Source organism: Lepidochelys olivacea (genome assembly GCF_965140295.1).
Source record: "Lepidochelys olivacea isolate rLepOli2 genome assembly, chromosome: 18".
Taxonomy (NCBI): Eukaryota; Metazoa; Chordata; order Testudines; family Cheloniidae; genus Lepidochelys; species Lepidochelys olivacea.
The window spans coordinates 15774695-15800795 of record NC_140428.1 but is presented as its reverse complement, the minus strand read 5'-3'; the positions used below and the strand labels follow the sequence as shown (position 1 = coordinate 15800795).

Sequence of the window (26101 nt, the reverse complement as noted above, 5' to 3'; positions counted from 1 at the left end):
TGAGGGGGGCTAGGGGAGAAGAGGGAGAGGATGGGGTAGGGGAGAGGGGTTTGGGGGAGGTTATAGAGGAGATAAGAGGGGGCTGGGGAGAAGAGGGAGAGAATGAGGGTGGGGGGCTGAGGGAGGTTATGAGGGGGGCTAGGGGAGAAGAGGGAGAGGATGGGGTAGGGGAGAGGGGTTTGGGGGAGGTTATAGAGGAGATAAGAGGGGGCTGGGGAGAAGAGGGAGAGAATGAGGGTGGGGGGTTGGGGGAGGTTATGAGGGGGGCTAGGGGAGAAGAGGGAGAGGATGGGGTAGGGGAGAGGGGTTTGGGGGAGGTTATAGAGGAGATAAGAGGGGGCTGGGGAGAAGAGGGAGAGAATGAGGGTGGGGGGCTGGGGGAGGTTATGAGGGGGGCTAGGGGAGAAGAGGGAGAGGATGGGGTAGGGGAGAGGGGTTTGGGGGAGGTTATAGAGGAGATAAGAGGGGGCTGGGGAGAAGAGGGAGGGACACTATGCGGGGCTGAGGGAGAGGAGACGAGGGAGGGGATCATGACGGATGGGGGGGCTGGGGAGGAAGGCGAGAACGAGCGGCCCCGCCGCGGACGGAAGCCAGGTCCCTGACAGTCCCTGCCCGGGCCGGGTGGGAACGTGGCGCGCCCGGAACGGAAGGGCCGCGGCCTGAGTTTCCCGCCGGCCGGATACAAAGCGCCCCCCGCGCATGCCTCCTTCCCCTCGGCGGCGCCATTGCGGCTACTGGTCCCGAGCCCCGCGAGTCCGCCGAGTTTCCGCCCCGGCCGCCATCACCCCGGACCATGGCCACCGACTCCTGGGCTCTGGCGGTGGACGAGCAGGAAGCGGCCGCCGAGTCGGTGAGTCCGGGGGCGGAAACGGGGCCGGGATGAGCGGAGGCAAGGGCTGGGGGGAGGCCGAGGCCCCTCGGGGAGCGGAGGGGTCTCCGCCGGGGCGGGGGACAGGCCCGGCCCGGCCCGTCGGGAGCCCGGGGCTCGGCTGAACCCGGCGCGGGGAGCCGGCGCCGCCTCGCACCGCGGCGTCGGCCCCAGCCCCCCTCCGCCGAGCCGGGAGAGCGGGGCTCTGGCCTGGCTCTGCCCCCGGCTCAGCGGGGCCGGGGCCGGGGCCCGGGGGAGCGGCCAGACGCTCCAGACCAGCCGCTTTCAGCCTCTGTTCGGTTTGCCGGCCCCTCGAAAAGCGTTACCCGGGGGCGCGGCGCCCTTTGGAAGTCGGAGCCGTAGTCGGGGGGCCCCAGGTGGGAGCCGGGCCCTGGCGCCGGGGTTGCCGTGGGCGGCGAAGTGAAAAGGCCTCTGCGCCAGGCTCGGGCTGCGAGACCCGCTGGCAGCCCGGTGCCCCAGGCTCCGGTCCCGCTAGAGGGTAAAACCCCGCCTCTGCTGCCCGTTCCAGCCGGGCTGCAGCCACGTCCCCGGCCGAGGTGGTTCCTCCAGTTTCGGTAGAGTCCGAACTATGAGCCCCACGAAGGAAAGTGTGGCCTTTTCAGCCTGGGCCGGCAGGCTGGGAAGGGCAGGGGTGCGACTGAATTTATTTCACCCTACTGGAGGCTTGAAGTGGAAGTCTCACGCTGCTCACAAGTGAAAATTAACGTTGGGTCCTGTGAAGACGTAAAGTGATATAGCTATAAAGCGATAATGGCTTCCCAGTTTCAGTGTCCGTCCCCCCCACCCCATCCCATCAACAATGAACAAATGGCACCTTCTATTTGAGATGCCTGTGGTTAAATGACAGGTTTCAGAGTATCAGCCATGTTAGTCTGTATTCACAAAAAGAAGAGGAGTACTTGTGGCACCTTAGAGACTAACCAATTTATTTGAGCATAAGCTTTCGTGAACTACAGCTCACTTCATCGGATGCATCTGATGAAGTGAGCTGTAGCTCACGAAAGCTTATGCTCAAATAAATTGGTTAGTCTCTAAGGTGCCACAAGTACTCCTTTTCTTTTTGTGGTTAAATGGCCCACCTTGATTATCATACACACTGTAAGGAGAGTGATCACTTTAGATAAACTATTACCAGCAGGAGAGTGGGGTGGAGGGGGAGAGAACTTTTTGAAGTGATAAACACCCATTTTTTCATGGTGTGTGTGTACAAAACATCCTCACTGCATTTTCTACCTTATGCATCCGATGAAGTGAGCTGTAGCTCACGAAAGCTTATGCTCAAATAAATTGGTTAGTCTCTAAGGTGCCACAAGTAATCCTTTTCTTTTTGCAAATACAGACTAACCGGCTGCTACTCTGAAACCTGTGGTTAGAATGTGCATTGTTCTTGCAGTCCTGTAGGTCCCAGAATATGAGAGACAGGATGAGTGAAGTGATATCTTTCATTGGACAGTCTTCTCTTGGTGGAAGTTAGGATAGCAGTGATTTGGGAGGTCATGATCAAGTTATATTAGCTCACCATTGCAAAGTTCTAACCCACCCTTTATTTTAGGGTGAATACTTACGTTTTTATTATCACCATTAAAGATGGGTAGGCAGGTTTTTATGAGTTTTACAGGAATGCATTAGTAAAACCATGCAGAAGTTTTTCTAGCAGCTGTGTATAAGCGTAGTCCCTTAAGTGCTAAATGAACAGAAATTTAAAATATTTCAGATTGATTTACTTTAGGTGAGGCCCCTTGATCTGTGGGTAAACACTGGCTTTTGTTAGGCTGCTAGGCAGTTGCTAGCTTGGATTAACATGAGCGTGTGCCCTCCATGTGATACTCTCCTCAATTTGCCTCTCCCAAGAGAGGGCAAAAGAGAGATGATTGACACAACTGGAGTTCTCGATGTGACAGTCAAGCCACACGAATATATGCATTTTCCTGTTATATTAGGAGTCAGAAGACAGCACAATGGCTGTTCCTGTTATGTCTACATCCAGGGAGTGTATTTCTTTGGGGTCTGAGGCAGGGTTGAGATAGCAACTCGGATGTATTTAGTGTGCGTAGAAGCATGAGGCACATGCTGATTTTTATAGTTCCGGGATAATGGAGCACCAATTATTTATTCTTGGGGTTACTTGGTGGTTGAATCCAAACACACCATGAGTGCATACGCTTGCTTGCAGAGGATGCCATTGTTGTGTTTACCTATTATCCACATATGGCAATCAGTAAATCTCCAATGACTCATCAAAATTGCAGGGTTCACCATTTTTTCATTTTTAATATCTGGGTCTCAACCACAATCCTGTTAACTGAGCACAGCTTTGTGGGTGTCATTTAGTTAGCAATTACTACTTAATCTACCAGAGTGCTGAGCACACTGACTCTGCAATACTCAGCCTCTACCAGCCCAAAAACAAGCAAGAGAGACTCAAACCCAGGTTTCCATGTCAGTGCCCAACTCTTTTGCTAGAAATTGCAATTCTGAATTTGACGTGTTCCTTTTGTTGCTCCTGTGATACAATTGGGTCTCTTCAAGGACATACAGCTGGTTAATATGTTACAGAGTATTTAAAGTTTCTTTCGCTCTAGGGAATACAAACTTTTTGATGACAAGACATGAAGATTTGTACTCTTCAGAATTTTATTCTGCTACAAACTTACAAAGTATAATTCTTTGGGAAGGTGGCTGTTCTCCAAACCAGTGGTAGATGATTACAGAACACTCTCCTCAGACTGAAGGGTTGTCTGATCCTGTCCCCACAGTGTTCTCTATTCCTGATGAAATAAACAACCCTTCAGCTACATTAGATGGTGGTCTCTAATTTGTAATACTAAGTTAACCATTTTCTGTCAGTGGTTCTGTGCCTGCTGTCAGCTGAAATTACTATCTTGAAGCCCAAATTTCAGATGGGTGATACATGAACAGAAAACAGCAACATCTTAGTAAAGGTTCTGGTGACTCTTTTGGCTCTGACTTCTCTGATTGAAAAATAAAGCGTAGCAGCTCTCATATCATTGTCTGTCTGTCCTTGCATTGGATATTCTGTAAGCCTCCCCACTCCTGCAAATTTGAGGGTGGATTGTTTCACTTCCTACTATGTTTAGAGTTTAAAAATTTTACCACAGCCCATGTTACACTTTTACTGACAGCGAGTCTGAAATTGTCAACCTTGAGGAAGGTTCCACTGTGGGCTTTCTTGCCAAATGAAGGCTTCCTGAGCGTAACAACTGAAATTTCCTTGTTTTTCCACACTTACAGTTGAGCAACTTGCACCTGAAGGAGGAGAAAATGAAGCCAGACTCCAATGGTGAGTTTATAGCAACTAATGCTGGGTTAGAAAAGAACATTATTTCATGGGTGTTTGGTCTGGACTTTATGGCTTTTGAAAGGTGGGAAATCCAATTTAGCATTCACCTTCCAAAAGCATAAGGAACTACTAGCCTTAACTAAATGTCTGGCTTGAGTGCTTATTTTTTTATGGTTAGCTTTTTAAACTGTACTTTCACTGTTCAGTGCCTTTTAGTATTAAAGTGGTTCAGGGATTACTATAGGGACCAAAACTGATGGATTCAGGTTGCTATTTAATTCAAATGTTATGGCATGTTTGACCAAGCTGGGAGCAAACTACACTGCCGACATTCTCATGTTATAACCTGGCTTAGTCTTTCCTTTTGTAGCTGGAGCAAAACTGCTCCTATTACTGATTTGGTTTACAGCTTTGTTTTTTACCTAGCTGTAGCAGTAACATTGCCTCTTTAGATGAGCCTGAGATATGTGAGCTTGTTTGGCTCCATTCCATTTGAGATTGCTGCAGTAACCGCGCTGTCTCTCCAAATGTAGGTGCTGTTGTCAAGACGGAGAACAATGCAGAGAAGACGGAAGATGAGGAAAAAGGTAAGCACAGCTGAGAAGCACTCTGACAAGGGACAGTGGGAAAACAGTTCATTCTGAACCTCTTTAAAGCTAGTCTACTTCATTTCAGAGGATGGACAGTCTTGGCATCTGCCCAAAGGAGCTCATTCCGATGAGGGGCCTCTGTGCAAGAGGTGTGAAAATACATTACTCCCTATTGACTCGGGATTGTTATATGGTGATGTCTGTATCTGTCTGCAGTAGTGAGATACAGGAGCAGTTTGTTTGATAACACTATCTGAATTGCCTTCACAACCAGCGCTCCTTAGCCTTTGGGGCTTCTGGAATATATTGCTTTTTTCTTATTAAACAGACTGTTCATAGTCAGTTAGCAAGGGGGTGGGTATTCTGGCTCCTTTGTAGAGACAACTTAACTTGTCCAAAGTAGGTTTATCTTCTATGGGGAAACTCAAGGATGCAATGGCTATGCTCGCTAGAGGCAGAGATACTAGACTGGGCACTCTTAACACTGAGAACGTGCCATTCGTGTTAAAACGCTTAGTAGAGAATCACCTGTCCACGCTTGAGACTCACCAAAGCAATATTGAAGGTGATCAGTACTCCTGTACCACCTGTCAGTTAGAGGTTTCACTATCCAGGTAGAGATATCTTAGAAAAGCAGACTTCTGTATAGTTGCTCAGGTGGTCCTTAGCCTGTGGCACCCCTCCCCATGGGCCTCTGCATTAATCCATCTCTCCCACATGTAAAGACTCCCTCTGCTAGTTTGAGGTATTTCCTGTTTAACTCAGTGACGGTTGGTCATTGAGTAGAATCCCCTCTTTTAATAATGCAGCTTTGGTTTTGGTGGTTTTTTTTTAATTAGTCTTCTTACAATATCTCTTAATTGTGCAACATCATAGTGGGAGTGACAGTTTATACTGTAACTGCCATAGCTCAGCCAAAACTTCTTAGCTGAATGGCTGGTTCCTTGAGCCTCCTGCTCTTCTGTAAATATAAACAACGCTTTGTTTTTTGCTTCCTTCCCCACAGAGGACAGAGCTGCCCAATCCTTGTTAAACAAGCTGATTCGCAGTAATCTGGTGGACACAACAAACCAAGTGGAGGTGCTGCAGAGGGATCCTACATCACCTCTCTACTCTGTGAAGTCTTTTGAGGAGCTGAGACTGTAAGTCCTTGTTCTTCTGCTAATTATAGTCTCTTGCAGTGCCGTGATGCAGAACTCTTCCTGTTGGTGCTGAATATCTTGGATTCACCCAAGTGTGACGCTATGAAAGATTTAGGATATTTACAGGTGTTAGGTACCCAGAGAAGTGTTACAGCAACAAAAGCCATAACTCCAGTCATTCAGCCAAATTCGTCATGCCACATTAAACTTTAAATACATTAAATATAAAAACATTAAATCAAAGATGACTGACTCTTCTGAAAAGTTCTAGTCTTCTGGTGACTAAATTTCTAGGTGTGACCTCTAGGCGCAGCCAGGACATTGTCAGGGAAATGCCAGTTTTCCAGTGCTGAGCATTGCACGTGTTGCAGTGTATTGTGTGGTCACTCTTGTAATCCCTTACAGTGTCTACAGTGGCACCTACAATCCCTTATGGTGTCTACACTTGAGCAGAAATGAGCTCAGGAAAGATTTGTAGCTGTCTCAGGCAACAAAGTAGAAGAAGCCAAACTGAGATCTGCATTCTGTATGGCCATGTTCCTGTGACTTCAGCAAAGCATGTACAGTGGTCTATTCAACACTTTTCTACCAGATTCTAGACTCCTGCTGTTGAAAATAGATTGTTTACAGCATTTCTACTTTGGACAAGAGTTATAGTATTTGAAAACTGACCTATTTTGTACTATTACAAATAAGACTGGATATTGCAAAGGTCTCCCATTATCGGCAAGTCTATGGTGAAATGCAGGCTGTATGACTCCACAGCACCCCATCTGCATTTTGCTAGCACTTTCAACATCAGCGATGTGCCATCCTCCATCACAAGTTGCTTCGGAAGAAGGTTCTGGGAAACCACAGGGGAAAATTCCAGGGCTGAAGAGGGAAGAGAACCTTAAGTGTGCCAAGGAAGTTTCCTTAGAGAACACAAATACAGAAATCCTAGCCTGGGAAAAGAGGGCTGGAGAACAGGGTCAAGACAGTGTTATCCACTGCAGCTGGCCTGACTTTTAGATTGCATATAGAAATGGCTCTCAAACACCTCAGTTAAATAGAGTGGAGGAGGGATGAGTCCATACCTTTGCTAGTATTGAATGGAGACTCTTCATGAAGGGTTTGTGGCAGAAAGACCTCAATTTGTGAAGACTTTGCAGCAGAATGGGCCAGAAACTTAAATTATATTTAAAATTAGATATTGAAGAAATACAGCAAAAATGGCTAAAAGCCTAAAATTAGAAGATCTCTGAAATCTTTCCCTGCCCATAGAATCTTCATGTTGTCAGATAAATCTTGTCTCTATGTAAGTCTTTTTGAAAGCTTGTTCTTCTAAACTGATTATTTTTTTGTGTTTTAAATAAATATTCTCCTGTAGTATTTACAATCCAAACATTCCTGCATCATGCTAGTGCATGGTAAGATGAAAATGAAACTGACAAGGAACAAAGGTGAAACTCACTAGTTGGAGTTTTGTTGTCTGAGCTGAGAGATGCAAAAAATAAACAGCATATGTAGTAAATTAAGATTTTTTTTAAAAATCAGTTACTCTAAGATGTTTTATGAAATCATACAATCAATGTATTTTGTAGTTACACATCCCTTTTGATATTAAAACTGCCTTTTAAAATAAGCCACAGTTCACAAATGGACAAGCTTCCTAAGTAAGAATCATTATCCCCTTACCCATGCTTGGGGTGGCTTTCTTTTACTATTTGCCTCTTCAAGGTTCTTGTAAGGGGACTCAAATAAGGTTTTGGAATTCTGCAACCCTGGAATAAAAGGGTAAACATCAAGCAGCTATAGCTGGAAACTCCCCCTCTGACAGACTCCAAAATGGGAGATGTCTCCATTTGGAATCATACATGTGGAATAAAATGGTCCCAACTTTCACTGAGGAAGACCTGTTTCAACTTTACCAAGAATCTGGAACAACCACTTAAATGTCTAGCTTCTGCTCTTAGTCACTATTTCATTAGCACTCCTCCCCACCAGCAGTCTGCTTTACAGCTCTTGATTTGGTAGCTAATTAGAACTTAACAAAAAGAAAAGGAGTACTTGTGGCACCTTAGAGACTAACAAATTTAATTGAGCTTTCGTGAAGTGCCTCTGATGAAGTGAGCTGTAGCTCACGAAAGCTTATGCTCTAATAAATTGGTTAGTCTCTAAGGTGCCACAAGTACTCCTTTTCTTTTTGCGAATACAGACTAACACGGCTGCTACTCTAGAACCTAACAGGTTCCTAATTAAATGTTTAGCTTGGAGATCAATGGAAAAAGCCTTCAGAGGAGAAATGACTTTGGGTTTGTTTTGCAATGTACTATTGGGCCAACATAGTTGTAGCTAGTACAGTTCTGATTCCATTGTGAACAGGACAGATTTACTTGAACAAATAATACCTGATCATTATTGCATTAGCTCCGGGGTGGCCAATCTGGGGCTCCGGAGCCACATGCGGCTCTTCAGAAGTTAATATGCGGCTCCTTGTACAGGCACCGACTCCGGGGCTGGTGCTAGAGACGCCAACTTTCCAGTGTGCCAAGGGGTGCTCGCTGCTCAACCCCTGGCTTTGCCACAGGCTCTGCCCCCACACCACCCATTCCCGCCCCCTCCCCTGAGCCTGGAGTGCCTTTGCTTCTTCCCTCCCCCCCCAGCCTCCTGCACGCCACGAAACAGCTGATTGGGAGGTGTGTGGAGGGATGGGGAGGCGCTGATCGGCTGCCGGTGGGCAGGAGGAGCTGGGGGGAACTAACGGTGGGCTGCTGACGTATTGGCAAATTCTGGCTCCTTTTCAGGCTCAGGTGGCCACCCCGCTTTAGCGGCGCTTAAGTGGCCGACAACAGGAGGTAATGCATGAGCAGACAGACTTCAAATTCCAGCTGCTGAGGCAAAAGCAGTTTTGCTCTGTTGATGGCCTGTTAGAGGTTTTCATTCTGGGAAGGGGTATCCCTTGTATCTGAGAAGTGCATGGGTTTCCATTTCAGATAACTGCAAATTAGTTTTTAGACAGTTAGTAAATTAGCATATTTATTATGCATTTTCCTTAGTTTAAACACAAGCAACAGGAAGAATTGCTTGTCTTACAGGTCTTTTGTGCCTGAAATTTGGCTTATTTTGAGCAGCTTCTTCATGCTCTGCTTTAGCCTTCATCCCAACTCCTTGCAAGTGTTCTCTGTGCTGACAATCTAATGGTTTGGAAGATTCCTCCTCCCCCCCCCCCCCCCTTAAATCTTATACAAACTTGTATGAGTTGCAGAATGGCAAGGTTTGTTGTCTTAGATTGCACAGTAGAGCTTGCCTTTAACAGCATGTGCTGAACTGATGGGGGAGGGATGGGAAGGGATATTTAGATGAGCTCCATGACTGATCTGGTCACTAACAGTAAATGAAAAAGCAAAAACATTTTGTATAAAAGTCTCCATTCCTCTCTTCCCCCTCCTCCCCCCACAAGTGCCTTCCATACATTGAGGGAAGATCAGACCATGTATTCCGTATAATGTCTATATTAAAAAGCAACCAGAACACTTCCTGAAAACTGAAGCAGTTCTGGTTTTGTGTATCAGAAGGAGAGGTAAAGAGCTCAGACTTATTTATTACAGTTCACCTTTAAAAGTCCTTGCGAAGATACAAATGCCCATGAAGAGCACAGGAGGAAGCCAACCCATTCTTCCTCTGCCAGTGACATCAGTCCCAAAACAATAGTCTGATATCTTTACTGTTCTTCCTGCCTCCATCTTCCCATTAAATACCTGCCCTAGTTGTTCATGGAGCTCTTTGTGCATCAACTGAAGATATGGTGTATAATGATAAACTTTTAAAACTGGGCTAGGAAGTTCTACTCTTGAGGTTCTATTCTTAATTGCATTGGTGATCTTGTTTTTGTCCTTTTTTTGGAAATGGGTTCCAAAAGGAAACCACCCTGACAGACTTTTCACCTTGAAACATTACAGCTTCGCCTTTCTAAGCTACCGCTTTGTAGCTGAATGACTGCAAACAGGCTCCTTAGATCATATACCTTGCCTGTCTGGCTTTTGAAAGATGAGAATTGATCTAACAATCAAAGAAAGTTAATGATGGGAGCACTCGGACTAATTGAGTCTTGGTTCTGCAACTAGTTGTATCCTTGGCAACTGTTGCAGAGAATTGGGCTTTGTAGATCCTTGCTTTTGAACTAACACAAGGTTGCATATTCAAAGAGCTTTTATTTGAGCCACAGACTGAAAATAATACGTGCTTCTTAAAAAGGATGTTGAATCAAGTAGAGTGGTTTAACAAGCAGGAAAAGTGTGGGCAGGAAAACTGCTATTTACTTTTCGGAAATTGCTGCTAAGCAACAGTAACACCTACAAGAAGCAGTTAAACAGGTCATCGGTTAAGAGTTTACAAATACAAATATCGTAACTTTAATTTTAACTTTAATTTTAGATTGCTCTTGAGTCTCCTTAGATACACAAGTGTCTGCTCTGACTTGAAAGCTTTCTTTAACAATTATAAGTGCCTTGTTAATAGAAGCAGATAGTAACTTTGGCAATTGAACACTGTGGGTGTCACCACTGCACTTAAAATTGAGTGCCATCGTATAGCTGTGTACAAATCAATAGCCTGAATCCTGCTGAGCTAGGCTTGCCATAACTTGCCTCTTTCTCACATCAATCAGTATTTACTCTCATTCTTAGAGGTTGAACATCAAAAATACAAAATCTTTAATGTTAAATGGCCTTTGCAATCATGTCAAACGTCTTCCTGTTCTGGTACCTCCTTTTGGACTAGTGAGTCTGGCAGGGCTGATAACTGTGGTGTTAAGATGCTGCTGATAGGGCTTCACGGCGACAAGGGAATTGCCATATTGGATTGGAACAGTAGTCTGTCTAGTTCAGTATCTGGTAGGTGTGCCTACACAGCCAGCGGTTCTCAACCTATTTACCATTGTGGGCTGCATATGCAACTCTCTGTGTTATGTGGGCTGCATCCACACAATATATATACTATCTGTATGGCCCTGAGAATGTCACATGGGTGATGGGCCACTGCAGTGTTGAGAACCACACTGCTTTAGAGGAAGGTGCTAGGAACCCCATGATGGACAGTTGTGGAATAATCAGTGTGACTGAAGTGGAGTTGCTATGTAATTTATGAACACTGAGAGACCTGGTCAGTGAGGGGAAGTTATTGTATATTGGGTTATAAGACTTCCTGTGTGAATGCACTAGCATAATAGGGGGCTAGGAGAAGAACAAACAGAAAGGCAAAACAGTGCCACCCCAAGTGTTCGGTCAGATGTTGCTTATCTTGGGAGCCAATTACAAGACAATGGCATACTTCCAGGCACCAGTCCAAAGTGACACAGCTGTTTTGCCAGGCTGGGAACTAGAGCTTGAAAAGACAGTAAACAGTTAAACTCCTCTCTGGAGAGGAAGGGGCAGTGGGTCATTTGTCAGGTGCTGTTCCTGATGAGAACAGACTGGTCCTGCAGGAGCGCCTGAAAGCAAATGAGGCCTTCGCTGCTCCCAGGGAATGGGAAGGCAAGTTTAGTCTGGTTTGGTTTTACGATCCGTTTTCCATTAAGTGCTTTTGTTCTAAGTGCTTTGCTGCATGGAAGATGTGTGATCACTGGTTGCCACTGTCATTGCTCCCAGAGCGAACAGAAAACTGCAGATACTGAACATAAGTCAAACTTTGCTGTGGTTATCACAGCTGATACGCAGGAGACGGCAGCCCAGGGCTCGGGCTGAGAGCAGGAGAATGACATGACTCCATCTCAGGGAAGGTAACTGCTGACGTCCTGAAACTGCGAGGGGTGCACTCGAGGAGACCAGGAGGGGCCAGAGGTGCAATTAGCCCACAAACGGACACAGCCTGCTCATAGGGGAAGTTCCTTCCCAACTCCATTAGTTCGGGTATGTCTACACTGCAAAAAAAAAGATCTGTGGCAGCGAGTGTCTGAGCCCAGGTCAACCGACTTGGGCTTGTGGGGTTTACACTATGGAGCTAAAAATAGCAATGGTAGGCCCTTGGGCTGGGGCTCTGAGACACCCACCTCCCTGGCTGGGTTTCACTACTATTTTTAGCCCTGTAGTGCAAGTCCTGTCAGATGAGTCAGTTGACCCAAGCTCTGAGACTTGCTGCCATGGTCATCTTTTGCAGGGTAGACGTACCCTTAGCAGCTGGCTTAAGTCCCAAATCATGAAGGTTTATATCCTTTATAAAATTGTTTTCATCCTATATAATGAATACAATGTTCTGATTTATATACATGTTGAATTCATTAAGGTCTTAGTCTCAATGATACCTTGTGACAGAGTTCCACATGTTAACTGTGTTGTAAAAAATGTTGTCTTTTATCAGTGGGTTAAATTTCTTGTCTTTTTATTGACTGTGTTTCCTTGCTCTTGTATTGAGAGGGTCAATAAAAGCACCAGACTTACCTTCTCTAGCCCTTTCATTCACTGTGCCCAGGCCCTCAGGTCTCCTCTAATCTTAATGTCCCCGTCTATTTAATCTCTCCTCATAAAGAAATTTCTTCAGTCCTCTAATCCTTTTTGTGTATGTCTCCGAACACTCCCTATTTTGGCTATCTTAGACACCAGGTGACCAGGCCTGCACAGTGTTCCAGATGTGGGTGCACTGCCGTTTTATAGCCAGACACGATCACACTTCTAGTATTATTTTCTGTTCTATTCTTTGTACATCCTGACACGTTTGCCTTTCTTGATCACTGCTACATACTGAGCAAAGATTTTAATTGAGCTGTCTGCATTGATGCTTAGAGCTCTTTCTTGAGTGGTCGTTAATTTAGAACCCAGGAGTGCATATTGTAGTCAAATGACTCCTTCCAGTGTTTAATGTTCCTTAAGGTAAAAAATAGGGTCTTATTGTATCTTCTTGGTTCAAATAAATATTGGGTTCACAGATGTTAATCACAATATCTAAATGATCCTTTGATAAGCTACTAAGTACTGTATTTTGCTCTTAAAAGTAACTAGCTTATTCATTGATAAAACAAGGAGGCACATAGTCTTGAAATATTTCAGAGTAGCAGCCGTGTTAGTCTGTATTCGCAAAAAGAAAAGGAGTACTTGTGGCACCTTAGAGACTAACCAATTTATTTGAGCATCCGATGAAGTGAGCTTATGAAAGCTTATGCTCAAATAAATTGGTTAGTCTCTGAGGTGCCACAAGTACTCCTTTTCTTTAGTCTTGAAATAGTGTCTCTTCGCTTCCCAATCTGTTTAGATGCTAACATTTGATCTAGTGCTTCTGTTCCTCTCAGAGGATTGCTGTCCAGAGTTTCATGTGTACAAAGCTGTGCTGTGGATGGGGAACCCTGTTTATCTGACCCTCCCTTCAGTGGCTCTCTGCAGTTACCAAACAACCAGGACTCCAAGTGGGCCAGAAGCAGGCGATCTCTCCTGTGGCTGCTAGATGGTGCTGCAGCATCACCTTTTCCCATTCTCTGATTTATCCAGAGTTTTGATTATCTGAACTGGCCCTCGTCCCAATTAGACCAGATAAATGGGGTTCTACAGTATTTCTCTCTTTTTTAGGGTGTGCACAAGCTAATAGTGATTGGGTCACAGAGGAACCACTTTGTTAGCAATGTGGAGAAGAAATGGCTTGCCACAGTAGTTTACTATTGGTAAATGTAGTAATAGAGGCATTGCCCCAGGCCTACTGGCTGTTAGGGTTTGCTTTTCAGGCTCCTGCATTTCACTTGCAATCAAAAAATCCCCCATTGACTATAGTTCCTGCTTCTAATGCTGTTTTTTACTAGTTCAGAAACATTTTACTCTTTCTCTTTCCAGGAAACCCCAGCTCCTGCAGGGTGTCTATGCCATGGGCTTCAACCGACCGTCGAAAATACAGGAGAATGCTCTGCCCATGATGCTTGCTGAACCGTACGTATCCTTGCTTTCCACTTCCACTGGGAAGTGGGGAGGGTGGGAGAGCCCTGTGTACCATTACTGTTAAACTGTAAACACTCTCTGGCTAGGGGACGGCCTACTTGAAGTGGCGTTGAGACACACCAGTGGTCGTATGCGCTGTGCTGAAGGGGCTCCCTTTCCATGGGACTGTACTGCTGAAATTCTTTAGAATGCTGCCTGGCTACCCAGCAAACTTCCATAGGTCCCCATAAGCACCCTTTTCCTAGGGCTTGCACTGCATACTCGGCCACACTGAAGACAATGCTGTTCTTCCTGGCAGCAGTACAGCTGATCCTCTTGTCCATATAGGGGAGATAAGGCTGTTCTGCAACAGCCCTGCATAACTCCTGGACAGGTCAGAGCAGTCAAAATGCCATGGATGGGGTCTCAGTGCCCTTTTGGTGAAGAGCATGGAGTAGTGCAACTAACACTAGGGGGAGATGAGCAATATGGAAAACATCACAGCACCTTTCCCTTCAAATCTCCATAGCCCATAGAAGCTGCTTGTGCCAAGCTGAAAGCGCCCTGCAGAAAATTCACTCGTGTCTTCCTCCTTGTGTAATCCTGCCCTTATGAAACTAGATGGTGACTTCAGTTTGGATGTGGCCAAGATGCAGGGCCAAATTAATCCAGAACGTATTAAAATCCCTTATCTGTGGCTGCCATTCAGTTAATGTAAGCCATGTTGCCAAATCTCTCAACTGCGTATCTCGTATTAGCTGGTCATATAAATAATGGATTATATTTAAACTTGTGCCAAAGTGTTTAAAATGTCCCCTTATGTGTTGCTCCAGCCCACAGAACCTGATTGCACAGTCCCAGTCTGGTACTGGTAAGACAGCTGCCTTCGTCTTGGCCATGCTCAGTCGAGTTGAACCCGGGAACAAGTATCCACAGGTAGTGGCTTCTGGAATCTAATGGTTGTGCTGGTTTTTAGTTGTACTACAGTGCCATCTAGTGGAGAGAAGCTATATTCCTTTGATATGACACTGGTGGCAGCTACACAGCTTCAACTTCCAAGTGTGCTGTGGAGTCTGAGCACTGGGGAGCAGAGGCAGCAGAGTTGAAAATGCTGATTCTTTTGTGCAGAGGTACTGGGTTCTCCCAGCTCCCATGACCAGCCCAGTTCCTGTCCTCCCTGCTTCTCTGCCCCCTCTTTCTGTATCTGTAACAGCCAAACTGGAGTTACAGTGAGCAGCTGTGTTGGGATGGGGAACATGGTGGGGTGTGGGGGCGGGAGCAGGGTCTGGACTGGAAGGGAGAGGCTCTGTACTGACGAACCACCTGTGGTTGAGAAGCCCTGAGAAGTGGAGAGTAGATGGGGTGTTGAATGGTTTGTTTCTTGCCTTGTCCAGTTTACATTGATACCCAGTCCAGCACCTTAACACAAAGGTAACGGGGCTTTTTGCACAGGAGTTGAGAAAATTCAGTTTAGGAAGCTAGATGATGTTTCTAACCACAGCTCCGAAGCCATGCAGAGTAGAGTTCCCACTTTCAGGGAGTAGGCAGCAGCCTAGGATTTATGTCGGTTAGCTGTTCTGCAGAAATGGACTCAGCAGTTTTACCAAGGCAAGAGCTTCCTTGCTAAGGATGCTGTGTTATGTTCACTTCGAGATATATTCATCAGAAATGTCCCTTATAAAAACATATCTGTCTTTGATAATATGGCACTTTGTTTGGCCATAGTACTGAGCACCAACGTTCTTAGCAGGGTGTTCTGTTTACATGCTTATGTGGGCAATACAAAGCCGTACAAAACTAACTGGTACATGACGCTACACATCCAAACTAACTTCCTTTAATTGGGAGAATTACTAAAAACCACTGTTCAACTGATGAGTGTTAATGAAATTTACCTAAAACAGTAAATGTTTTATCCTAAAATATTGGTCATCTATTTGCACAGAAGTGAAGTTTCATAACTAAATGTATTTCACAGTGACAATCTACTATGTGGCAATCTAATATACTCTTATCTGCTTTCCTTCCAGTGTTTGTGCCTTTCCCCAACATATGAGCTGGCACTTCAAACAGGAAAAGTAATTGAACAGATGGGAAAGTTTCATCCGGAGCTAAGACTTGCATATGCTGTCCGAGGCAATAAATGTGAGTGTGAGGGGAAATACACCCCCTTTTTTCTAGATCTAACCAGGGAGACTTACCCCTTTTTCTAGTGAGGTGTGGTTATGGGAATTTAATGCATTTACTTTCTCTTAACATTTGCAAATGATTACACTGGGTTTGACATCAGATACTCTTAGCACAGTTGGCCTGTCAGGTCTGAGTGCTGTATAGAACATGAGCTGGTGTAATGGGACTTCGCTCTTGGAAGCCGTAAACTGGGCATGGAGTGGGAGTTGGACAGTTCATGCTCTGGGTTTTTTACTTGAGTTTCTTCCTCCATCTGCTCAGAAAATAACTGAACTGTGTAACTATGTGTGAAGTGGTAATGGCTGTTGAGCTTTATTGGTGGCTGATCTGTTTTGTCAAAGTGGATCTTTCATATTGTGGGTTGCTGGTGCAGTCTGCATAGCAGATAATTATAGATGCTGCTTGTTTGAGATGTAGGCACTCTATAAACTGCTAAATTCATGAAGTTGGGGAGAAGTTGTGGATCTTGTGCACTTCAGAAGGGTTAGTGTCCTGACAGATTACCTCCCTTACTAAGAGGAGGGTAAGACTGGGAAAGCAAGGTTGGATGCTGCAAAACTGCCCTAAAGAGGATGTATTGACATCTGTTGCTCTGGCACTAATGGGACTGTATATATATATTTTTTTTAATAGCAGTCTCCAGAGTAGGAGAAGAACACTGAGCAAGAGAGTAGGGTGTGGAGTAACATACACAATGATACAGCTTTCACCTTCTCATGGAAGCATTGTGCACACAAGTTTCATGAAAGCCTTTCTTTTTGTCTACTAACAGTGGAGAGAGGTCAGAAGATCTCTGAGCAGATTGTAATTGGCACTCCTGGTACTGTCCTGGACTGGTGCTCCAAACTGAAATTCATAGACCCCAAGAAGATTAAAGTGTTTGTCCTGGATGAGGCTGATGTGATGATAGCAACTCAGGGCCATCAAGATCAGAGCATCCGCATTCAGAGGTAAGGACCATCCCTATGTTGTCATCTGGGCAGTCTGAGGAAAGGGAAAGATTCTAGTCCACCTCCACCACAGCCAGTTGGTTTCTCTCATTGGCCTATTTAATGTCCCATTTCCTCTTCATGGTTGCAGGAAGGGCTCTCTTCCAAATGGCAGGACGTGATTATTTGCTGGTGATTTAACCACTAAGGCCACAGGCTACAATAGAAAAACACTTAACTCTAATCCAGGCAGTTCATAAAGCTAGAATTTAATTGAAGACAGACATTTAATTATTTCAAGGAACGAGAACCGCCCTCCTTATCCCCTGAGGAGGATTCATTGCTTAAAATGTCCAAATTTACCTAGATGCCACTGGCAAATTGAGTTGGGATGTGATTAGATATACATAGGCTAATGTTCAGAAAGCCTAACAGACTTAAAAGGCTGATTCCAAAGGCTTGTAAGTGACTGTGAGCCATGCTTTGTTGCTGGGCTACCATAGGTTCCAGTTGGCTGATGGTTTCTAATAGGGAAGCCCTAACTTGTTTTGCCTTGCCTTGCCTTGCAGAATGCTCCCCAGAGATTGTCAGATGCTCCTATTTTCTGCCACCTTTGAAGATTCTGTATGGAAATTTGCCCAAAAAGTTGTTCCCGACCCCAACATCATCAAACTGAAGCGAGAGGAGGAGACACTGGACACCATTAAGCAATACTATGTTCTATGTAATAATCGAGATGAGAAGTTCCATGCTCTCTGTAATATATATGGAGCCATCACCATCGCCCAGGCCATGATCTTCTGTCATGTGAGTAGTTCTGGAGAATGGAGTGACCTTTGCCACGCCCTAAACAGAAGGGAGCTCTCGTTAAAAACAGCCCCATTCTGAAATAGTGTCTGCAAATGCCAAGAATCCTAGTGACACAGACTCCTTGCAAGATGATTGAGGGCATGATCATTCTAGGAGCACAAATGAGGAACAAGCCATTCCTCATCTTGTCTTGGAAATGGAAAAATGCAGGAGGGTGGCTGGAAGAATAGGCCTTCTCAGGTTCTCTCTAATACTAATTGCCTGTTGGTCCTATGTCTGCTGAGGCTGGAACCCTATTAACAACAGTTATTAAAAACAATGTTCCTAGTGTAGTTTCGCTTACTCCTGTGGACAGGGAGTTTCTTAAAATTGTGATAGCCAAACTCTGCCCCATGAGAGTCATGACAACCATGCTGGAGCCATCTAGCCCCAGCTGGTCTTAAACATGTTTGTTGCTTGCATGGTTCTAGCCATTGTATGGCTATGTGGCTCACTTTTATTTTTCGAGCGGTCTTCCAAAATCAAAGCATTTGGGGTTCTGTAAACCAGTAAAATATGTCTCAAAACAAAGTGTACAACAAAACGATAAAAATAAAAGCAAAAAGGCTTCGATGGGGTGGAAAAGTAAGTCTTATAGGTAAAAGGTCTGCCCCTGGCTTGTGACCCTGCTGGACCTCAGCTTCCCGCTCTGTAAAATGGTGATGATACATCACAGGTGTGTTATGGCACTCTGAGATTTTTGTATGGAAGCTGCTGTAATTGCAAATTTTAATTGAGGCCAGTGGTGATCAAGTAGCAAAGCTTAGCCCTAGATAGGAAGAAGACTGGTTTGTTAAGGCACGTGTTCTGTACCCAAGTGTCCACTAGAGTGAAGAGCCATTTCCTGCAGTTTTGAAATGCAGTGTTTGACATAGGACTTTAAAATTCAAGATGCCAGTTAATTTTTATAGCTGCTTGACTCAACCCTTCTGCAGAGATTCTCACTGGATGGTCTTAAAGGGATGTTTTCAACCTGAAATCTAGCCAATTTCCAAAATGAATAGTTCATGGTACCACATACTACACTTGTCCCAGTCTTCTTGGTGCAAGGCATGTGGTCTTACACTAAGTTTCCTATTAAGTCTTTTCCTTGTTGCTGAGAGACCCAGACAAGCAGTGGAGCCTTCTGACTACACACAAAGAGCTGTCCTATATAAAAGGAAATAGAAAACATGTCTCTAAGCTTTATTGTAATGTTAGGCTTTCAAACAGAAATTGGAATGTTTTTTGTTCTTTGTTCCTGGAACAAGCAGAGTTAGAGCCCTGAGCGTTCCCTTCTGTTAAGAGAGGCCTGTTCCTGTTTGAAGTTCAAAAATTGTCTTCCCAGAAAGATCTTAATTGCTCTTGCTTTACATTTCAGACTCGTAAAACAGCGGGCTGGCTGGCAGGAGAGCTGTCAAAAGAAGGTCACCAGGTGGCACTGCTAAGTGGAGAGATGATGGTGGAACAAAGAGCTGCAGTGATCGAGCGTTTCAGAGAGGGCAAAGAGAAAGTGCTGGTGACCACAAATGTCTGTGCCAGAGGTAGAATACATTGTCACCGCATCTCGGGGAAGCAAAGCGGGTACTTGTACTTGAGACGGAACTATGCAGTCTGGTGACAGAATACAAAATATTGCTGTACCTCCTAGAGAAGAATTTGTAATCTGTGTGCTAGATTTGTACAAAAGAGTCCCTCACAAAGCCATTTCAGGAGAGACTGACAGATGAGCTGTCCCCCAAAAACTTCTGGATGGTCCTTGACGTGTGTGAGTTGGGTTAGGTCAGTCTCTCCTGGAACGGCTTAACGCAGGATTTCCTTAAAGGTGACCTGAAGTAGGGTGAAGAATCTTCCTTTCCACCAGAGTCTCATTTCTTTCTGTCCTTTGGGCTCACTGAGGCATCCTATGGCTCTACCCTGCCTTGCCTTGGCTTGTGGGCAAACAAATGTGTGCCCTGAATTTTCTCAACAACTTCATTTTCACTAGAGGTCAGGCAAAGGAATAAACTCCAGTAACAGTCTGTGCTGCAAGTTACAGCTACAAGGGGCATTCTGGACACTGCTGAACATTTAAACGAAATAAGTTGAATGGCTCTCCTAGCCTGGCTGTTGAGAAATAGGAGGGGCAATTGACTATATTTTAGAAGTTACTGCAATTTTATTAGCCTCTCTAGGCACCCATAAACCTCAAGGTGTAGTTCTGGTATGAAACCATTAGGTAATGCAAAGGTGTTCAGTTTAAGTGTATTATTCATCCTCCATTTGATAGCATCCTCTCACTGTGATATCTTAAAAGTTCCTCTATACGTTTCCAGTTATCCCTATAATTTTTGCTGAGTGCTCGCTCTTGACATCGCTGCAGGCTTCATCATGGCAGGTAGCTTAACTTTCCACGAACCTTGGCGGCGTAATAGTACATTTCTGTGAAAGGTGTTGAAACTAATGGCTCTAGGTAAGCCCTAGATTCTGGGATCAAAACACTGAAACAATCCTGGACGAAAGGTGCTCTGGCTTAAAATGGGCGAAAGGGAGAGTTGTGATATCTCTAATGCTTTCCTCCTCAGGGATTGATGTAGAGCAGGTCTCTGTTGTTATCAACTTTGACCTTCCTGTGGATAAAGATGGCAACCCAGATAATGAGACTTATCTACATCGGATTGGGCGTACAGGTCGTTTTGGCAAGCGGGGACTGGCTGTTAACATGGTAGACAGCAAGCACAGCATGAATATTCTGAACAGAATTCAGGAACATTTCAGTAAGTCCCCTTAAGCTTCCTTTCTTTTGCGTAGGTACAGCATTATTTCTATAGAATTTTGAGCGTCTGTGTTTGACAACCCTGACTCTGATTCAGATTTCCCAGGCGCCTGTGGTCTTGGTTTTTGATTAGGCTTAACAGAGTTTTGCTTTGCTTCATACAGTCTGTCAAGGGTACCACTGCCCTTCATGTAGCACCTTGTTTCAAAAATAACATTGAGAAAACTAGGGGAATAGCCAGTTGTTTGTATACATTTGAATGGGCAGAACTTCTGATGTAATTGTCTTTATTTTAGAGTAGAACAGTGAGTACTGTTTAAAGGGCAGGTCTGATAGCCCATTTTGGTACATATGAATAACTTCTACATCTGTCATAAGACAGTAAACTTCCAAAGTGATGCATGACAGACGTGCCTGGGAGATCTTGCTTGTGTTCTGCCATGTCAATCCAGTTCTCATTGGCTAGTTGGCATCATTACTAAAAATGATATTCCACAAACCATAATGTTGTTTGAATGCCCCTCTGCTTACGATAGACATTCCTCCTCCTCTTCCACCCCCCCAAGAAATTGCTTCCAGTCTGAAATTTGAGTGACCCAGTGATCTAGTTTCAGAGTAACAGCCGTGTTAGTCTGTATTCGCAAAAAGAAAAGGAGTACTTGTGGCACCTTAGAGACTAACCAATTTATTAGAGCATAAGCTTTCATGAGCTACAGCTCACTTCCTCAGATGCATATCGTGGAAACTGCAGCAGGCTTTATATATACACAGAGAATATGAAACAATACCTCCTCCCACCCCACTGTCCTGCTGGTAATAGCTTATCTAAAGTGATCATCAGGTGGGCCATTTCCAGCACAAATCCAGGTTTTCTCACCCTCCACCCCCACACACAAATTCACTCTCCTGCTGGTGATAGCCCATCCACACTATCAGAGGCTCGTTCACCTGCACATCCACCAATGTGATATATGCCATCATGTGCCAGCAATGCCCCTCTGCCATGTACATTGGTCAAACTGGACAGTCTCTACGTAAAAGAATAAATGGACACAAATCAGATGTCAAGAATTATAACATTCATAAACCAGTCGGAGAACACTTCAATCTCTCTGGTCACACAATCACAGACATGAAGGTCGCTATCTTAAAACAAATAAACTTCAAATCCAGACTCCAGCGAGAAACTGCTGAATTGGAGTTCATTTGCAAATTGGATACTATTAATTTAGGCTTAAATAGAGACTGGGAGTGGCTAAGTCATTATGCAAGGTAGCCTGTTTCCTCTTGTTTTTCCCTACCCCCCGCCCCCCCAGATGTTCTGGTTTAACTTGGATTTAAACTTGGAGAGTGGTCAGTTTGGATGAGCTATTACCAGCAAGAGAGTGAATTTGTGTGTGTATGGGGGTGGGGGGGATATAAGAAAACCTGGATTTGTGCAGGAAATAGCCCAACTTGATTGTCATGCACATTGTGTAAAGAGTTGTCACTTTGGATGGGCTATCACCAGCAGGAGAGTGAATTTGTGTGTGGGGGTGGAGGGTGAGAGAACCTGGATTTGTGCTGGAAATGGCCCACCTGATGATCACTTTAGATAAGCTATTACCAGCAGGACAGTGGGGTGGGAGGAGGTATTGTTTCATATTCTCTGTGTATATATAAAGCCTGCTGCAGTTTCCACGATATGCATCTGAGGAAGTGAGCTGTAGCTCACGAAAGCTTATGCTCTAATAAATTGGTTAGTCTCTAAGGTGCCACAAGTACTCCTTTTCTTCCAGTGATCTAGAAGTTCCAGATCCAGAGGTGTGGTGTGGGGTGTGCCTCAGCCTGTAGCCAGTCCCTTGGAAGTGACTGCTTTAGTGGACCAAGCCCTAGGTACCCACACGGTTCCACTGGGGGAGGCCAGTGGCCTCTAAGGGCTTGTCTACACTTACCGGTAGATTGGTGCTGCTGCAATCAGTGCAGCGGGTGTCAGTTTAGCAGGTCTAGTGAAGATCCGCTAAATTGATGGAAGAGCGCTCTCCGGTCGACTCCGGTAATCCACCACTCCGAGAAGAGTAAGAGAAGTCGATAGGAGAGCGTGGTGTAGACATCGTGGTAAGACAGCCTAAGCCCCATTGACTCCAGTTACGTTATTCATGTAACTGAAGTAGCGTAACTTAAGTCAACTTACCGTGGTAGTATAGACAAGGCCTAACACTTCGACACTGGGCCTTTGGGCACTAGCGAACCCTCTCTAGCTCCCTGCAGTGAATCCAGCCAAGCCAGACTTCTGCAGGAGGTTTGTACCGTATTCCTTCAGGGCGTAATGCTCTGTATTTGCCTTAAGCCCAGACAGTTTTTCCAAAACAAGGTAACAACTCCTGGTGTACAGATTCTGAAAGTCCTTGGGTCAGAATAGAGAGGCAAAGATTTAGAAAAAGTTCAGAATGGCCAGTGTAGGGTAAGGGCTCCCTTGAGCCATGCTGCTGAGGAGCCATCTTGGCGTGCTCTCCCCATCTTTGTCCCTCCTGTCCTTAGTTCCAGGTGTGTCTGTCTCTCCAAAGGCCAGCTCTTAACGCTGCTACCTGATGCCTTTATTCTCCAGCTGGGGCTTTTGCTCAGGTTCCCTGCTGAGAGGTGGTTGAAAATCTCCTTCCTCTGTTGGTTCCCGGGTGTGAACCTCTTGGCTGTTGGGTTTCCCATTGCCTTTCTGGATCCTCCACTGATTTGGATCCATTTCAGCCCATTCTTTAGACGACCGAGTCTTCATACCACTCCAGATAGTTATGTGACACGACACCTCATGTCCCTCGCTCTGTCCCAAGAGCAGCTTTTTAACCCTTTACATTCTACGCATAGCAATGCAAAGCACAGAGGGGAAACTGAGGCATGCATAAGAATCATGTTTCCAAAATTCCCACTTCGTCACACTATATTGTTGAGACTTGATTTATAAAACTTAATTCTATTGTGTCTGTCATGGATTCATCTTGTGACAAGAACAGAAGTGCGATTTAACGCAGTAAAGTGGGACCTTGTCTCATCTTCTGTTCTCGCATTGTATAGAGTGCATGCATTCCAATTCCCTTCTAATCTTCTCTTGCAGACAAAAAGATAGAAAAACTGGATACTGACGACTTGGATGAAATTGAGAAAATAGCCAACTGAAACGCAGCTGCTGGAACTGATGTAGGCCCTCCTGTGGTAGCTCTCCCACTACAATTGGCTCAGCGTTCAGATTGGCACACCTTTTGGCCAGTCATGAAAAGGACTCTTAAGATATAAATACACAGAAATTACCTCACTTTAAAAATTGCAGTTGGACTTAAAATTGTCGCTCTGCGGAAGAAGAGGAAATGTTTACAGAAGCTTTTAACATTTCTTAGTTTAGCCTTAAAATGGAAATGTTTTAAATTCTAAGAAATAGATTTGCCAAAAAGTGGCCAATACGTAAATATCGAAAAGGAAGAAAACAAATGCTTTATTTGGTTAATTGGGATGTTATTTTTTAACATATGTGATCAGTAAAACAAAACTCAACAGCCAAGTATATGGACATTGACTTAAAAACCAAGGCAGATGGTTTTGGCTAAAAACTAAACTTACATGAAATAGAACTTCTTTTTCTGGTGCTGCCTTGTGCTCTGAAGGTTCATTTCTAGCTTCCTGATGGATTTGCCTTGCTTTTCCTTAAGTAGATTGTCCAGAAGATCTCTCCACTAGCTCATATTCTCAGACAGTGGTGCAGTGTTGCTTTTGCTGGGCAGTATTTTGGTTTTAGTTTGTTTTTAGAATGGCCACTATTCATAAAGCAGTGCAGTGGTTGAAAGTGTTAATTAACTACTGTAGAAGTCATATGATGCATTTAACCTTGCCAAACCAAATCGTGGTTCATGTGGGTGGGAGGGATCAGCAGTATAAAGAGGACTGTACTAATCAATATCCCAAATAAATTCACTCCGACAAATGGTAGTGTCTCTTGATAGGGGAGTCGGGGTTATAGTTACCTTTACGCAGGTGGTGCCAGTTTTAAAATGCTGCTGTTGTCGGGGCAGTTCCACATGAAGTCTCATATGGAGCTGTCGGACTCTACCAATCAATAATGGAAACAAGAATATTTATCTGGTAAAAAAAATTCTAATAGCTTGTATTGACCAAAAATACCCTTAAATAGAACACCAAATTTGCCTGTTACAGCATGTTTCAGTACCACAATCTTGAGTTAAATTGCTCAGCCAAAATACTGATGGGAAGCACTCCACTTTCATTGTGCTTGTATCATAAAGCAGACAGGTCATCAGTCCCTACACACCTTGCCCCAAAGGTGACCCTTGCCAGTGAAGGTTTTATTTAGAACTTCTAAGTTTGGGCTTTTAGTTGAGTTGGGACCACTTACCATGCACAAATGGAAGTTTGTGGGTTTTTGTTTCCCCCCCGATTCCAGGAGAAGTAGGCTCCTAAATGTTAACTTTGTGGTGCACCGTTCTTTTGGGAAAAGTGGACGTGTGTGAGCAGCCATCGGACTGCTACTCAGTGCAGGAATCACTTCAAAACAAATGTATAAATTGTAAATTGAACTATAAATTTTCTTTGCAATTTTGGCCATCATATTCTGTTCAAAGACAGGAATGTTGATCCTTTTACCAAGTAAAAAAAAGGCTCATTTAAAATGTACCTAAAATTTTAGGAAATTGTGCACCCTTTTATCAATTTGTATAGTCTTTAGTGAAAAACCTGTTAAAATTAAACTTTTTGTATTCTGGGGTGTATCTATTTTTATTCTGTTGAAAACCTATTTAAAGTGGCAGGTGAGTGAGTGCTTGTGTGTAGAGTGGAAGACTTGTTTCAATCACCTACTTTAATAGTACAGCTGAATGACCTTGTGACAGCAGTGCATTGGGTTGAACTGTCATGAACGCTGCTGCTGGTCCTGTGTGCTGTTTGTAATGTACTTTTAATTGGAATAAAGAACACGTACTGAACTGTGCCTCGGTTAGTCTTTGACTCTGGCATCCCTGTTTGCTCTCTAATGTCTTGTGTAGAGGACTTAATGGAGATGGAGTTCTGGCAGTGCTTCCTATTGGAATACTCCCAGGTGAATTCCACTGTGAAATATGAGATTAGTGTAACTGAGCTGCTGTATTTCCCAGATGCTTTTAGTGTCAAGCTATGGCAGCATCCCACCAGCCATTTATCATTAAACTATATTGGATAACTAATGAGATCAGATTAATTCTGTTCTTCCCTAATGTCTTTCTTGATGCCAGGATTTTTCCTGGCAAAGACCTTAGTGGTACCTAAGCACTAAAGGATAAAACTTGAATGAGGTAGGTGCTAAATTTAAATCATCCATGGCCATTAAGGCACCTACCTCTTTGTTTTTGGGGAGCCACTCAAAATACTGCTGCTAAATCTTTCCAGCCAATCATCCTGATCATCCCCTTCTCTTCACTTATTTTCTCCACTAGTTGTCCTTTATCAGCTCTCTGGCCTGGCCTGTCTTTCAGCTTAGCCCTCCCTGCTTACATAGTCTTTACCAATGAAATATATAGTCCTGTCTATTAATTTGAATTCTAAAACAGTTCACTGCCTGCCTACAACACAGGTTAACAACTCTTTCC

General features: G+C 44.5%; 1 protein-coding gene across 1 annotated transcript; it reads left to right on the top strand.

Moving 5' to 3' along the window:
• Window positions 1-697: 697 nt before the first annotated feature.
• LOC311532794 (ATP-dependent RNA helicase DDX19B) lies at window positions 698-25462 on the top strand. The gene is made up of 12 exons (XM_084651620.1): window positions 698-850; window positions 4142-4190; window positions 4724-4777; window positions 5787-5922; window positions 13716-13808; window positions 14630-14732; window positions 15827-15941; window positions 16759-16936; window positions 17485-17722; window positions 19125-19287; window positions 20308-20499; window positions 23587-25462. Exons 1-12 carry the CDS (start codon window positions 794-796, stop codon window positions 23646-23648), a joined length of 1440 nt encoding a protein of 479 aa, XP_084507746.1. The 5' UTR covers window positions 698-793; the 3' UTR covers window positions 23649-25462.
• The last annotated feature ends 639 nt before the right edge of the window (window positions 25463-26101 follow it).

What these genes read in the sequence shown, in the direction of transcription:
- LOC311532794 (XM_084651620.1), top strand. Translation starts at nt 794, where the DNA reads ATGGCCACCGACTCCTGGGCTCTGGCGGTGGACGAGCAGGAAGCGGCC. An exon ending in CCGGGAACAAGTATCCACAG is followed by an intron (nt 14,733 to 15,826) that starts GTAGTGGCTTCT and finishes CTTTCCTTCCAG; the next exon opens with TGTTTGTGCCTTTCCCCAAC. An exon ending in CAGAATTCAGGAACATTTCA is followed by an intron (nt 20,500 to 23,586) that starts GTAAGTCCCCTT and finishes CTTCTCTTGCAG; the next exon opens with ACAAAAAGATAGAAAAACTG.